At 33.3% G+C, this 17,273-nt stretch overlaps 1 protein-coding gene across 2 annotated transcripts in view; it reads left to right on the forward strand.

Moving 5' to 3' along the window:
* Nucleotides 1–17,273, forward strand: part of EPHA5 (EPH receptor A5) — a 353,853-nt gene that overhangs the window by 69,276 nt on the left and 267,304 nt on the right. For both annotated transcript variants that reach the window (XM_001109851.5, XM_028848550.2), the window contains exon 3: nucleotides 4,872–5,535. In XM_001109851.5, the coding sequence (XP_001109851.5) occupies nucleotides 4,872–5,535 (664 nt within the window). The remainder of the gene's footprint in view (nucleotides 1–4,871; nucleotides 5,536–17,273) is intronic.

Below are 17,273 nucleotides of genomic sequence, written 5' to 3' on the forward strand. Positions count from 1 at the left end.
ACTTGAGAAGATATTATATTTAAAAAATGTGACTCAAAGCATGAAGAACAGCTTTCCATGTATGTAAAGAGGCAGTTATTTGATAAACAAGGTCTTCCAAGAAAGTTATGCTTTGGTCATGTCAGAGTAAAGCTGCAGGCAATTGATTCCTTGCCAGATTTTTATGTCGTTCTGCAAAGGAAAGTCCTAAGATGGTCCTAATATTATTCAACTGAAATATGAAATATGTCCATAGTTCCTTGAACTGATATGCTATATTTTGGGCTTTTGATTTACACAGAATGGTGAAGAAGACTATTGAGTGACAAAATAAAAACTTATTTTGAAAACATAGGCTCACAAATAAAATAAACTAAGTTATCAGTTATAATTAGTGAAATGTAATGCTAGTGAAAATCATTCAACAGGTTAATAGGTAAAACTAAGCTCATAAAAATTGTATCAATAATGGAAATAAGACACTCTCTTTAAATAAATACTTCGTGTTTTTAATTAAATATTGCCAAGCTAATTTTTTTAAAAATCTGCTTTTATAAACCTTTCTAATTTGCTCTTGTAAAATTCTGACGATTTACAAAGAAGAAAATGTATTTTCTTGTTTTAAAGATAGCGCAAAACATTTAACTATTTATTCACTATGTTTGTTTGAAGTATTTCAAATTAGTGGGATCTCTGAATTGAGAAGTCATATGTATATGTTTGCTACTAATTCACTCATTTAAAAATATATATCAAGTGCCCTACTCTGCCCTGTTGCATCAGACTGTAAGATATAGTCAATGATAAGAAAATCATGCATGCCTCTCTCTCATATTGGGGTTGAGTATTAAAATATATAGCAAAAGAAAAAAAAAGACTTACTTATGGTTACATGATGTCTGGAAAAAATGTTGGGTAGCAATTAATGCAATGAATCAAGGAATCCCATGCACAAATCCCCACTTTGAGGCAGAGACATGCTGACAAGAAGACAAAGGAAGATATGGGCAGAGGAGATGCCCAGGTGGTCAGCTTGGTCTTGTGTGAGCTTAAGTAAATCCTTTTTAAAATCTGGTCTTCAATTTCTTATTTCTAAAATGAACAACAGGGCTGGCTCTTTTAAGGCCCTTTCTGATGTTCTTTATTGAATATTAGATGCCTAGGATAGAGAGTTTTCATTCTCATTACAGATTTGCATAGTTGGTATGCCAGAGATTGGATCTCAGCTTGTATATCTAGATATTATAAGAGCTGGGACTAAAACTAGGGCTTCAGGCTTGTATTTTTCTTCTATACAAGACCAATACAATGGCATTTTTTTTCAGGTGTCTACTCCAAACCTTCTTACCACTGCATCTTAGCCTCAGTAGTGACTCTCGATATAGAATCAAGATAAATAGAAACATAATCATGAAAACAGAACTAGATAATGGGCACCCCTAATAACTTGAAAGGTTAAAATTGTCTTCATTCACATGATGCTTTCTACTGTGAATTTGGGGACATAATGTAAGAGGGATTTCTGGTCCAGCCCATGTGTCATGAGTCAGTATTTTCAAGTTCTTCACGAAAAAAATGGAGGTCTGGAAATGAGAGCAATGCCAACAGAGTAGGAAGCAGTAGGAGCTTGATACCAGAAGGCCAAGGGAGCAATGAGAGGCAGGTGGGAAGAAACTAGTTCCTAACGGCTTGGGTAGGAAAAATTTGTAACTCCATGATACACATATGGTTATGAAAGTAAGTTCTTTCCTCCCCTGACCCTTCTCTGATGAATGTGGCTGATGTGAGATGCCTGGCCAGCAATGGGTTTAGAATGCAACTGAAGTGGAATTTTCAGAGCCCTGAGGGAAAAGGAGTAACCCTAGGAATCTGGGAGATAAATCAAGTGAACCCAAGCTGTGTAACCAGTTGTTTATTCTTAACGGGAAAGAATGGGCAATAAGGAGGAAATAAACATAGAGAAATGCATGGGCTCAGGGGATGGCGTTGAATAACTGCTAGACCTAAGGAGCAGAGCTACAGCCATCATATCGCATTCAGCAATCCATGCTTCCAAAATGTCCAGGCTCACCACTTCCAGTAATCAAAGGATCAGCAAATATTTTTATTAAATCATGAAGTCATGGAAAAATCCAAGAAAAATGAACAGAAAATATTGATTCCTATCAGTGCCTTTTATTAAGTTACTGTAATATCCTGTACATGACATTTGTAAAAGTGTCTAGGAATACATCTGCCACATTCTAAAGTTCTTGGTGAGTGTTACTTCTTTCTCTTCATCCTCTTGTTTTTTTTTATACTTGATTTTTGCTGAGGACAGCAAGATATTCTCTTCATATTAAAGGGGAAAGAAAGCTTAGAAAAATTCAAAGTTTTATTTCAAATAGCCAGCCTAAAATAAATAAAATATTTCTGTCCATTTCTTAGTATATGTGTCTCAATGACAGCAGATATTAGAGATGGATATATTACCCGTGTGATTCTTTGAATGACTTATGGCCATAATTATTTAAATTAAACTCATTCTATTTGCTCACGAGAAATGTAAAATGTGAGCCATCATTTATATTTTGGGTACTTGAAAAGAAAAATAAATAAAATCTCACCATGACAGTTTCTGAATTCAAAGAAAATTATTATTTCCCTCTTCTTAATTGAGAATATTCAGAGAAGCAAGATGCTTATGCACATACTTCGAAATTATCACCTGAAGCAGTAACTATTAAGCTGTCTTGTCAAGTGTTGCTTGGCTTGCATTTTTAATAATATTTGTGGTACCCTGGACTTTGTACAGACAAAGGCTGAATTGCTTGGCTTATCATCTTGAAAGATCCTGTTATTCTGCTTGCTTTTACTTGCTAGGAGGATCCTACTAGAATATATTGTCCAGAAATAGGTCATCAATAAGTGATTCAAGACAAAATACACACACACACACACACACACACACACACACACACACGCAAATATATACACATATATATGTGTGTTTTGTATTGGAAGATTATCATAAAACAAACATTTAAAACAGAAATAAGGCAGCATTTTTATTTTCTTTTTATAGAGAAGAGATTTTTGATATTATCTTTCATTTTACTAATTCAAAAAATATATATTTAGTTAATCTTGTTACAGTAAATTTATACTTCTTACCATTTTATTTGATTCATTGACATATTCTTTTGTATGAAATATTGATCATAATATTTGGTGCCATTTATAATATAAAGAGATGGATACTTAAATCACATTGGAAATAAAATGTAAGTAGTTTAATGATGGAGTGCTGCAATAGAAAGCTGGTTTAGAAAATCAGGAGCTAAGTAGAGTTTATATACATTTTGAGAGAGGACAAAAATGAAATTGAGTGAAAGAACTGAGTCTTTAGGTAATAACATAATATGGAAATTGTTTGGCAAGATAAAATCTTCATGTCTCTCTCTTATGAATTTAAGGAGCTCAACAGTTTTACCTCATTAGCACCTTTTGCTTATGTCTGTCTGATGTGGCAGCTAGATTTCAAGAGGAGCCATCTGATGTATAAGATTTATTTGCGTCCTTTGTGCCTCTGCATTTTTCACATCTTTGCCTTTAGAACAGAATCAAGAAATAATGCTATATTTAATTTCACGTCTAAGAAATGAGTGTCTATATAGTTTTTTTTTTTAATCTACAATACTTAATGTCTGAAATCACACATTCTGGATTTTTTTGAAAGTCAGTATGGTTTCATTGTACTTTGTGTTTCAGTGGTATTTAAAGATTTAAAATTAGATATCGTTTTTGTACACACAAATTTTTTACAGGTTTCAGAAATTCCTTAAATTATAATTACATCTTTATTGAAAAATAAAAATTTGGCTCTGTACTGTTCAGGAAATGGTTATGGTACATCGAGATTCTCAAAACTGGAGTATTTTACTAGGAAAGAGATAGGTTTAGAACTCTTCTTTGGCCAAATAATATTTTGGAAGCTATGTAAATTGTACTTAATTTTTTTTTTTTTTACATCCTGTAAATCTTCAGAACTCTTAAGGCCACTGTGGATAAAATAATGCCTCGGTAAGAAAGAATTAATGGGGTCCCAACATATCACAAGAAGTTAGTTAGTATTTAAAATGACAAGGTTATCCATATTCTTAATCTGTAATTTTTAATCTTTCTTTCATATCTGTCTCGATGTTTGTATATGTAGATGAATCTATGAATTAATATTTAGCTAGACAATTTGTGAGAGTCCTGAATAGATGGGTTCAGTGAAATAAAGATCTATTATTAATTTTAAACTAATGGATTTTCTTTCAACTTTTATTCCATTGATGTGTTATTTGTGACATGACAGATTTAAATAAATTACTATGTTTTTATGTTACATTTTTCTCCCTTCTTTTTCAAATTTGTGGTCCTTTTTTCCCTTATTTCATTTTTTTAATTGCATTTCTTGTATTCCTCTTAAATTTTTTCTACTCTATTTATGTATATGCTGAACTTTATTCAAAATATACATATTTTTCTTTCTTTGCTTCATTTTGTTAACCTCACCCACATTTAAATTTCTTTTATGTGACTCCTCCCCCCTGCCCTGGGGCATAAATTTCTTTTGTGTGACTCCTCCCCCCTGCCCTGGGGCATATTCATATGTGTTCGTCTTGGAGTTATGATGGAAACGAAGAATGATAATTTCTTAATTTACTTTTAATTTAAAAATGACAATAAAAACTTTGTGATTCTCTTCTCCCAATACTTTATATCCAGTTCCTTCTGTAAATACCACATACTGAGGATACGAAATTTCTGTATCTCAATTAGTTTTCTTTTACAATTTTTTGCTATAGTTCCTGGTTATTTTCTATTTTTTGAATTTTTTCATCTTTCTTTTTCATATTGTACAGTGGGAAGAGATTGGTGAAGTGGATGAAAATTATGCCCCTATCCACACATACCAAGTATGCAAAGTGATGGAACAGAATCAGAATAACTGGCTTTTGACCAGTTGGATCTCCAATGAAGGTGCTTCCAGAATCTTCATAGAACTCAAATTTACCCTGCGAGACTGCAACAGCCTTCCTGGAGGACTGGGGACCTGTAAGGAAACCTTTAACATGTATTACTTTGAGTCAGATGATCAGAATGGGAGAAACATCAAGGAAAACCAGTACATCAAAATTGATACCATTGCTGCCGATGAGAGCTTTACAGAACTTGATCTTGGTGACCGTGTTATGAAACTGAATACAGAGGTCAGAGATGTAGGACCTCTAAGCAAAAAGGGATTTTATCTTGCTTTTCAAGATGTTGGTGCTTGCATTGCTCTGGTTTCTGTGCGTGTATACTATAAAAAATGCCCTTCTGTGGTACGACACTTGGCTGTCTTCCCTGACACCATCACTGGAGCCGATTCTTCCCAATTGCTCGAAGTGTCAGGCTCCTGTGTCAACCATTCCGTGACCGATGAACCTCCCAAAATGCACTGCAGCGCCGAAGGGGAGTGGCTGGTGCCCATCGGGAAATGCATGTGCAAGGCAGGATATGAAGAGAAAAATGGCACCTGTCAAGGTAAGAGTTTGCCTCCGGATCTGCAGGGGCTGTCTGCTTCAGTTGGATCATGTATATGTATTTCCTCCAATGATTATGAGCAAATGACCTTTTACTTTGCTAATTTATGGAGATTATTTCTCTCAAGTTTGATTTTTCTCTTTTCAGAATTTTGAAATTTCTGGCAACCGTGAAAGATTTAATGTAATATTTTATTGGATATACATAATTAACACTCAGAGGGTGTCTAACTTGCAGTGTAATATTTCATATTCACTTTGCTTTTAGAAATTTTATTTTTGAAAAACTCAAACCAAGGGACTAGTAATCTTCATTGTATAATTATTGTCTGCTACTTCTATTTTCTCTCCATGAACCTGTCTTCTACTCTTTATTTGCTGTATCAAATTTAAATGCAAAATCTTTGATTAGACTTGTTTGGGCATGTTTTTAACTGCCTTTTAAAAATTCTTCAGAAAAAAAGTTCAGCCATATGAACTTTACAGCAAAACATTTGTAAACTGAGAGGATTAGTGTACTGTGCTGTTTACATATGATTGCAATTACGTGCTTGCTTTTTAAAAATTACAGATATTTTTAAATGCATAATAAGCAGTGCCCCACAAAAATAACTATTTGAAGATAAAACCGATACAAAAGGTCATTTTAAAGCAATTTGCCCTTGGGGATTTTTTTTTTCTGTTTTTATTTTTCTTTTAAATTGAAACTTGATCATGCATGCTTCTGTCTTCATTTGAAAATGCCCTCATTTTGCCCACAGTGTGGTGAGTTGGCCATTTAAACTGGAAATTTGTCAATGGCTTTCTGGAACAAGGGAGTATTTTATATCAAAGCGAAGAGCAGTTTATGGGAAAGAAAGCAAGCATTTTTCTAATTTAAATTATTCGCCCTCATGATCCTGAACTTGTTTTCATCATGATGTGAGTGTACTAAATAGGTAATGAAAGTTAATGAGTATTAACTGAGGGAACTTTGGATGCTGAGCAGCCCCTTGGTCCTACCTGGTAGTTTCAGGTGCATTTATTTTCCCTAAGTCCACTCTATTAGATGAATCAGACTTCCTCATTTATTCATGCTTGACTGTAGATTGATTATCGATCCAGGGAAACAAAACTAGGGAAATTACCTGTAAATGATGATAACTTTGGTTAATTAATTATCTCCAGAAGCACATTGTACTTCACTTGAAATTCCTTTTTCAGCACCAGTTTCTATTTTGTATCTTTGAAATACCATCTACTATTAATTCTGTTGTTTTTCCATGCAAGCTACAACTTTCTACACTTGATTTTATATCTACACAAGCACATCTGAAAGTTTTGTTAAATCAAAATTATGTTTCTAAAATAAGCATAAGCTTATTGGGGAAATGAATCATAATTTCTTCAGGATTGGAATTAAAGAAATATTTGAACATTAGTTTTTTTATTTTTGAGCAATCTTATTGGTTTAAAGTGAGGTTTTATGTAATTAATTAAAGGATCAAAAGCAGGAGTTATAAGCAATCCACTGAACATATTTCTGTCTAAAATATTGTAAATATAAATCTTATTAATTATTTCTAAAAATGTGTTTATTAGTATTACAAACCAACATACTCTATTTGGTTGTTCGTTTCTATCATTTTAGAGAATATGTGATCACTTAGTTCAGACCACCATGACCTTTGTCTTTATTTTGATTGGCAGATAATATGAGAGACCTCTCTCCATCTTTTGAGGATGCATTTTGATTGTTGATGAGATTAAAACATTCTGCTGGTGATAGTCACAAAAGTCTTGGGAAGCAGCGTTCTGACAGAATGCAATGCTGTCTTAGCGCAAGTGTTAGCATACATCTTTTCTTTCTCCTTTCATGTTCTTCTCTTAATAATTGAAAAGTAGACCCTTAATTGAGGGACAGTGGATTAACTGGAGACATTCCATTGTAGAAAACTTTACTTAACTGGACTCTGTCTTAATTCATGCATTTATCTTCCTCCCCTGGTAGTAGGAGCAGTGGTTTGCAGAGTTGATGCCAAAAGTTTACTACACAGCCCAGAGAATGTTTCACTCATGCATCTGTATGATTAATGCCTGTTGGTATTTTACTGTGTACAAATGGTATGTGATGGCACTCTAGGAAGAATTTCAAGTGTTTATTCTATACATAACTTATATGATTTAATGACTCATTGAATGAATAAATAAATCTTGAGGGTTTGCTTTGGAGAACTAAAGCATCATAGATATTGTTGAGACATTTCTATGTATACACAATAAGTACATGTAAGTGTGTGTGTGTGTGTGTGTGTGTGTGTGTATGTGCTATAAAATGCCACCATGACTCTAGCTCATTTTACAATGTTAACCTGCTAGTCTCAAACCTCTGAGTGGGGATCTTGGTGATTTGGAACCATCCTTCTAAATAAGCCAGAAATTTAGGGATCATTTTTCTCATCTCTTTCCTACTCGCTATCCAGTTCCAATCCATCACAAAGTGTTTATAGAAATTACCAGTCAACTTTCTCTTTAAATTATCTACTTCTCTCTATTTCCTTTTCCTTTCAATATAGAGGTAAACTGTGCTTTCAAATTTAATGAATGACTTTATATATAGTTTTGGTTTTTTAACCATATGAATATATCACCTATAACAAATGCAAAAATTTGTTTCTTACACCCATCCCACCCCTGGAACCTCCCCTCTGCACACACACACACACACACACACACACACTCTTTATACACTTCAGTGGTCTCCTTTAAGACAAAGTTTTTTCATTAAGAGGCTGTATGGTTTTGCTCCAGTTATCTTTCATGACTCATCTTAAATTTTGCTTTCTCTCCTTCCCTGTGCAATAGCCAAGCTAGCTTTTTCCAGTTTCTCAAAGACAATTTGCTCATTTTCACTACTTGTTGTTTTAAGAGTATGTTCTCTTCCATGAATTATTCTTGTATCTAACATACACTAATCCTTCAGATGTGTGCTCCAGTATCCCTTCTACAGAGAAGATGCCCCAATCTATCAAGGCTAAATCAAGCATCACTGTTTACTCATATATCTGTCCTTCATAGGACCATTTAGAACTATTATTTTACATCTATTTGCATACTTGTAATCTGTTTAATTATTTTTTCTGCTCCTGTTAGTCTACATACTCCTTGATGGCAGGAATAGCAGGGGACTGTGTACTCTTTAATCTAAGGGATGAGAAAGAGGTCAAAAAGCAAAAGAGAAGGACAATTAATTCAAAAGAGTAAAGAAAAATTGCAAAGGTATAAAAGAATACTGTGTTATTCTGTGTTAAATAACACATTGTGTTGATTCATTTTACCTTTGTATTATCTGTAAAATATCTCCTTTGTCTGAAAATTGATGGATATGTCTTTTAACTTAATCATTTCTTAGTTCTAAGACTCTCAGGCCAAATTTCACATTCAAGGTATTAAGTCATATGTGATTGGTACTTCACATATTGACTATTAGAGAAGACAATTTATTGAACTTTACAGAGCACAGAATATCACATATTTAAATATAATATGGCCATGTTACATGATGACATTTAATGTTTCTTAGTAACCAAACTATATTAGAATTTAATTAAAAATAATTATATTATTGAGAAGCTAAAGTTTGAATATGTCTGTGGCAATGATTTCCATATGTTAATATTTCTTAGTCTGTGCTGGCAGGTGACTGAGTACTTGCTGTCATATCATGCTTATGTGACTTGTTATATGTGCTTTACGTGATGGAGTTGACACACGGCCTTTTACAAACTAAACTTTCAAGATTCAGAATGCTAGGCAGCTCATTAACATATGGCCTCAATCCGGATGACCAAGCAGTGAGTCTGGAGTCCTGGTCAATTTAGCAATTTATGATCTGTCATCTTCATATAATTTCCTCTCGTTTAACTTTCTTTAAGAGAAACAGACTACCTCACCCATAATAATCTGGTTTTGACGAGGTAACAAAATACTCATTTCTATTGTATGAACTTAAAATATAGTGTACATTTATTTTTGTAAGTCTTACTTATATGCCTAAATTTTCTATAATAAACCGATTTAAGTCTACAGATTTATTACTTGGAAGTCTTTTTTTTTTTATTTTCAGAAACAAATAATGTCTCAAATCCATTTATCCCAGTATGTTTCCCCACTTGTTATTTATTATTATTTCTGATGAAATTCATGCTATTTTTTCCCCTTAAGACTCATGTGAGACTTTTTTTTAAGTAAAAAAATGGTTAGCAAAAACACATTTTAGAAGTTTCTGCCTTTTATTGAAGTGAATGTTTTTGACAGAAGTAATTGAGTTCACATGAATCAAATGTTGCCTGCTGAGTGCTCTTGTGATTATGTTGCTGACTTACTCAGATGCAAGGCAAGACCACTAATCTTCATCAGTTGCTAGTGGAATGAAATGGTAATTTGAAATTAGCCCTAGATAATTATAGTTTCACTTATATCAAATGGAGGAAAGAGATTCAGATTGTGGGTCACTGCCAAAACCAGTCAGAGTGAAGAAGGTATATAGTACATGCTAAAATACAGGATAAGGAGGGTTACACGTCAAGGGCTGTGGAGAAAAAGTACTTATTAATTGTCCAACTGGGAGATGATTGCACAGCAAGGAAAATGTAGTGAAAATACCCAATTCAAGAAAGAGCCTTGATTCAGAAAGAGTACAGTTACAGCGGGGAGTAGAATGCTGATCATTCATACTTCTGGTGCATATTTATGATTGAAACAAAATTGGCTGGAAATATAGTATATTAGATGTTCATGTAATTATGCATTAGAGAGCCTAGTTATTTTTAATTAGGCACATTACCAAAAAACATCAAAGGGGTTGAACTTATCGTTCTATTTAGTATGTTATTATATGTAACAAAAGGAACCTATTTTAGTTTCAAAATTTGAACAAATGATGGCAATTATGGAAGTACAGAATATCAACGGTGCCCGTGTGAGATGTGTCGGTGAGTGTGTGTGTGTGTGTGTGTGTGTGTGTGTGTTCTGCTTTGGTGAAGAACAACCAAGACAATTAAGTAGTCAAATCATTTCACCCACTTACAAACATTACATAAGAGAGAATAATTCAAATAGTCTTTTTTTCCCCCTATTTTAACTGCTCCCTGGCCTACTTTTAGATTAGTTCTAATAAAATTTTAGAGAGTACTCTGCAATTTTTGTTGTTGTTGTTTGCTTGTTTTTGTTTGTTTGTTTTCTCTAAATCGAGGTTTTCCAACAGTGAAGCTATTGATAATTTGGGCCAGATAATTTTTGCTGGTGGGGAGGGGGATGTAGTTTTGTTCGTTGTAGACTATTTAGCAGCTTTCTTGGGTTCTATCCTCTAGATGCAGTAGGACACCCCACTCCCCAGTTTGACAGTCAAAAATGTGTCTAGATATTGCCAAATATTCCCTGGGGACAAAATCACTCCCATTGGAGAACCACTAACCCAAATCCTTCTTCCCTCCCCAAATGAACACACATGCCACTAACACAAAATATGTTTATAAATATGTTTACGGACTGGATATCTTTGCAAAATTGAACATTTTTCTTTAAATTTGGGAGAATGAAGGAGATGTACATGTTTAAATGTGACTAATTGAATTTGAATATGGTGGGAAACATACTGCTTGTAAGAGGCAGCATACCCTAGTAGTTTAAACACATGAATTCTGAGTAAAAATGAATAGAATCTTATTCCACCTTTTCCATCTATCAACACTATATCCCCATGCAAATTGCCAAATCTCTCTGTTCTTTGCTTTCCTCATCTCTAACTAGCTCGTAAAAATCTTGTGAGATATTATATAAAAATTACTTGGCACACTACCTAGCACACTATATTTATTCAATTAAGATTATTTATTTTAGCTCTCATTAAAAATAAAATGTATTTATAGGCATATGTGTCTTCTTTATAAAATAAAGTATAGCTACAGGTTATAAAATTATCTAGTTTTCTCTAAGTACGTAGTATATTCCTGAGCAATTTAATTTATCAAATAATAATACTACATTTTTTCCATTGGGTAAATAAAACTATGTAAGTTTTATAGAACTTCCTTTATAAAATTTTTGTTAGAAGTGCAAAACTGAAAAATTTGCTATCTGGGTAGACATTATCACTCATTCTATAAGTTGTTATTATAGTAGGCACTCTATCCAGCCTTTACAATTCCTGTATCCTAGGAATGCTGACATATATGCATACAAACATGCATATAGACTCACATCTACAGTTAAAATTTATGAAATTTTCTAATAGTGGTGTGGGTGAAGTGTGGTATTTTAGATAGGGAAATAAGAAAACATTTTGTTTTGTTTTCTGAAATGGTGGCATTTAACATAGAAATGAGGGGGAAAAAAACTGTGAAAAGTATGGGAAACAGTGCAGCTAACAGATGGAGCTTCCAGTGCAGAAATCTATTTTAATACATTAATTTTATGTATTTATCATTTCTTTCTAAAATTACACTTTCAAAAATGTATTTGCTTATTAAAATCTGAGAAATAGAAAACCTGATGATTCCTGAACTTACCAGCTAAAATATGATGTTTTTACACATTTATTATTATCTTAAAGACAGAAAACTCCTAATAAATATCTAGGGTCAAATGCATGCATATCAAACATGAAACAATCCAGTTTATTTATGCGTGGTGTTGGTGGATGATTATTTGTAAATTATTATACCCGTTGAAAGTATAAAACCCATTTTTTTTTCTTAAAGACCTCGTTTCATTGGTTTGACAATGGTTAATGACTAGTGACTCTTCTGCTACATGTGGATGGACAAATACGGGGACTTGGCAATGAAAGAAAAGACATAGAACCACCAAAAACCTTGTGATTTCTTTCTGGTCAAACTTTTAAATCTGGTTTGCACTCCTACTTTCTCACTCATAAAATAAATTATACTAGTGAAAGTCTTGAGGTTGTATATATTTTTAGTTTAGAATAAATGTAACAGGCAAATGCTATACCTCATATTTACAGTAACAGTAATAACTACTTTGTAAATTTCACTTTGGGCAGGTTTTTAGGATGTTTTATATGATGATGACATGTTCCATATTGTTACTGTGCAAATGAATCTTAACATTAATGGACTTGAGTTTCATCATGGTTATATGGATGGAGAATTAATGATTATATTTTATGTTGAAATGTCTCATACTTGTGTAAACACCTCTTAATAATAAACATTTATTAAAATAATATGCACTGGATAAGCTCCTTTTATTATAATGCATTTTTATAAAATGATAACTACCAGGAAAAGATTTTAATGATAAAGACCTCACAAAAAGCTTTATATATTTAAAATTCACAACATTTAAATGTTCCAGGACACCAAAAAATAGTCTCTTTGTTTTATTGTTTTCTTATTTTCTTGTTATTCAGATACCAGCAAAAGAACTTACATAAAGTCTGATAACATAAAACAGAACCGCTCTCTTGGGAAAAGCGTGTACAGAGAAATTCGATGGTGAAAACTCAGAGTGTGATTTAGCAAATATTTCAGTATCAGTTCTCAAATTCTTGAGAACTAATAGTTCAAAAAATGAATGCAAATTATAAGAAACAAAGTAGCCAACACTTGCATAAAATCATTCAATAGACTCCAAACATTACAATTGATCTCTGAAAGCATCAGGAAGTATTTGTGTGCATAGCAGATTAACGGCATAGGACTTAAAAGTGATGCCGGCCTCAGCTCAAATCTCACTCTAGCATTTCGTAAATACGTAACTGTGGTCAAGTTACAAAACCAGATTGAGTCCTGCTTTCTTCCTCTGTGAAATATTAAATGTTATAATCTTCACCTGTAAAGTGTTCATGTAGCTTCAAGTAATGTCTGCCTATTTAGAAATGGTAGATGGACCGGCAGCATTGACATCACCTGGGAATTTTTTAGAAAGGAAGAATCTCAGCCTTACCCTAGAATGTCAAATCTGAATCTACATTTTAGCACATTCCTTGGTGATTTTTATGTGCACTCAAGTTTAAGAAGCACTTTTGCAGTGAATGTGTTTTTCTTTTTTATTTCACAGATTGGGACACTTAGGTACAGATAAATTAGGACCATGTTAGTATATAAGGTCAAGAACAGTAATTTATTTATCTTAATCCCTTGTATATATGTAATAATAGTACAGTATCAATGTTTTTAGAGCCATTGTGCATTAGTTAAATGTTTATTTCCCCCTCAAAATGTTCCTTAATATATTTTATCATATATATGGTAATTATTTAATTTTTGATAGTATTAGAACTAATAACACTTCCTTCTGATAACTGCATTATGACTTAAGAGTTACGTATTTACTATCATTTCTCTATCCTATTATCATAAATAGGCAATATTTAGCCAATTAGAGGAAAAGTCAAACAACAGAAAAGTAGAGAAAAAAGTAGAGATGCATCCATATTCTAATGAGTTCAATTTATAAATTAGCTGTTTGTTTATTTTGCCCCCTTTTGGGATGCTTGTCTTTTTCTTACTGACCTAGAGGGGTTTCTCACATGATTTAGCATTTCCTCTTACTGACGTACATTATGGGGACCAAATTTTATCTAATTCTTCTGTGCTCAACATTTAAAGTGCAACACAATCATTTTAAACCTCATTGTTGTTGACCATACCAAGGAGAAATTCTGATATCAGGGTATGGTGCTAGCCAGAGGTTCAATATTTTTAAAAATGTTTCTTAGTTGATTGTTACATGAAACCAGGGTTGACATGTGTTGTAACATTTGAAATTCATGTGTGTTTGGCTTTTGGTGACTAATAGGAATTTGCACCCCAAAACCTCACCCGGGGAAGGCCACTGATTTTGATTCTTGAAGGAAGGTTGTGCTTTCTTCTTCCCATTTGAAGGTTATCAGATAACAGCCTCTTTGTGCTTTCCTTGTGCACATGGGCACTTTTCTTCTCTTTTCTTTTCTTTTCCTTTCTTCTTTTCTTTTTTCTTTCTTTCTTTTATTTTTTGTTTGTTTGTTTGTTTTTATTTTTTGACTCAGAGTCCTCTTAAAGATGTAGCCAGCTTTTTTTTTTTTTTTTTTTTTTTTTTTTTTTTTTTTTTTTTTTTTTTGAGAGGGAGTCTCACGCTGTTGCCCAGGCTGGAGTGCAGTGGCGCGATCTCGGCTCACTGCAAGCTCCGCCTCCCGGGTTCCCGCCATTCTCCTGCCTCAGCCTCCTGAGTAGCTGGGACTACAGGCGCCCGCCACCGCGCCCGGCTAATTTTTTGTATTTTTAGTAGAGACGGGGTTTCACTGTGGTCTCGATCTCCTGACCTTGTGATCCGCCCGCCTCGGCCTCCCAAAGTGCTGGGATTACAGGCTTGAGCCACCGCGCCCGGCCCCGCCAGATTTTCAAAGTTTCAGATTTTCTGGAGGTCTCCCCACTTGGTACAAGGCTATGGCCTTTTCTCTTGGATTCTGGGACATTAAAATTCAAGTTGTCTTGTTTCCCAGAGCCTGCCTCATGCCACTGAGCTTGCAGGGCCGCCTAGGATATGCTCTGGCACTCACGGCTCCAGGCTTTGGCTTCCCTTTGTTTCTGCCCTGTGTGGATTGCCATTGCCGACATTTTTAATTTATTAGTTTTAATGGAATTTGTGTTAAAACGAAACATAACAGGAACCTAAAACTGTTATACTAAGTTCAGGATTTTTTTTGGTGCTTGTACCTGAAGCATTTTCAGGTTTTCTTAGACCTTCACATGGTTGGTACTGAATGCCTCCTGAGAACTCACAAACTCTAAATTTTATAGCTCCCCAGGTATACCATGCCAAATACAAAATGTTTAATTAAAAAAAAATTACTGTGGACTGATAGGAAGATAAAATTTGTGAAATTACTTGACCCCCTCAATACTAAATTCACAGTTTTTTATTAGGTAAAAAATGAATAATGTTTATGTTTTCCAAAGATACATTTCATTTAAGTTTTACTCAAAACTCATGTTATTTTACTAAATAGTTAATATCTGAAAACATATTAGTTAGGCTGTCTGAAAAATTTGGCAAGTAAAGTAACTTTCCTTTGTTAATAAGCATTGTCATTTTAACATTGTAATGAACAGAAGAAAAGCTGTGATTTTTCTTTTCCTCCTTCTGTAAGTAACGTTAGAATTAAAATGATTTACATGATTTAGGAAAAACAATTCCCTCTCCGTCCTTACTTTTTTTTTCATCTTTTCTGATCACAATCTCTGAAGCTTTTCTAAAAAAAATAAAATTGAAATGAATTCAGGCAAAGTCTTTTCTTTGAATCTTTGAGAAAGGAATACGAAATAAAGATATGAGTGAAACTTGGGAACAGAAAACTATTTTTTAAAAATAGTTTTAGCATAAAGACTCCTAAATGATATGATAAAGTTAAATTTGATTTCACCAGTCAACTCAGTAATTATAATTAATTCATGTCATCTGTATAAAGAAAACAAAAGGCATGAATTTAGAGGTGTTAATACTAGTTACTGCAATAAGATTAATCATATTTCTTCATAGTACTAAAAATGAAGATATAATACAGACATAAATATTGGTCTATTTCGTAATCTCTTCATTACAAAACGTAAGTGCAACACAATGATCCTTCCATGTGGAAAAAGGAAAACTTTTATTTTAGACAGGATAATAATATATTTACTTTTTTAGCACAACTTGCTTCATTACCTTAATAAAAATGTAACATATGAGTTGAAAATTTTATGAAGGTCAGTAAGCTAATAAGGAAAATGAGGTCTCGAGTGGGAAGTTGGGGAAGGGATTAACCTGTCTGATATCACACAACTACCATATTTTAATTTTAGCCTTAAAATCATATATTTTACTTCAGACTCTTTGTTTTACTTTTTGACTTTGTACAGTGTAAAACCACACTCCATCACAATGATTGATTTGTAGTTTTAATTGTATATTGAATCAATGATAAACCTGAATAAAAAGTACTGCTACTTCCTAGGTCCATATCTAGGATTAAGATGTTAAATATTTTGTGCTTTACCTCTATAGATTTATTTAATGTACCCCCTGGATGGATTAACCTTGAGAAATCTACTTACCCACTATAAAGGGTTGCATAGAAAACTATCTAACTAATAGCAAGTGTAGCTTAATTTGTATCTCTGTCTCTCTCTCCAATTTATGCTACTCATAGAAAAGTATGCCTTTTACTGAAATTGTGCAATTATTGCCTTTAAATTTAACTCATCTCTTAGTCTAGAAAGACGTGACAATTATTATAAGTCAGGAAAGCATGGAATTACCAACCCTGGCATAGTTCTTTTTAGGAAGTGTGTAATTCGCAATAACAGTAAAAAAGTGAATTCTAAGCTATACATGATCTCATAACTGGTTTTCATTACATGAAAATGCTTTTATATCCTTTATTATTTCTTGTCATGCGTGTAGATCACATCTTATCTTTAAATATTTGATTCTCTTTGGTGCTTAAATGCTTTGTCTGCATTTACGGCTGACCAGTAGTGTTTCATCTATAAGAACCAAAGTGATTTGTTGATATGCTTTCATCTTTTCTGAGCTTGAAGATATCATGCTCATTTGAGCACTGTAAAGGTGTAGTTTATAAAAGAAAAGGTAAGGAAAGAAAGAAGAACCACAGTTTGGAGGAAGTAACAATTAGAGCAAATGATAATTTGACTGATGGATAACTCCATTTCTTTGATGGAATTGTTAGCAGGAATCAGACGTGGAGAATGA

Source organism: Macaca mulatta, chromosome 5 (assembly GCF_049350105.2).
Source record: "Macaca mulatta isolate MMU2019108-1 chromosome 5, T2T-MMU8v2.0, whole genome shotgun sequence".
In the NCBI taxonomy this organism is placed as follows: Eukaryota; Metazoa; Chordata; class Mammalia; order Primates; family Cercopithecidae; genus Macaca; species Macaca mulatta.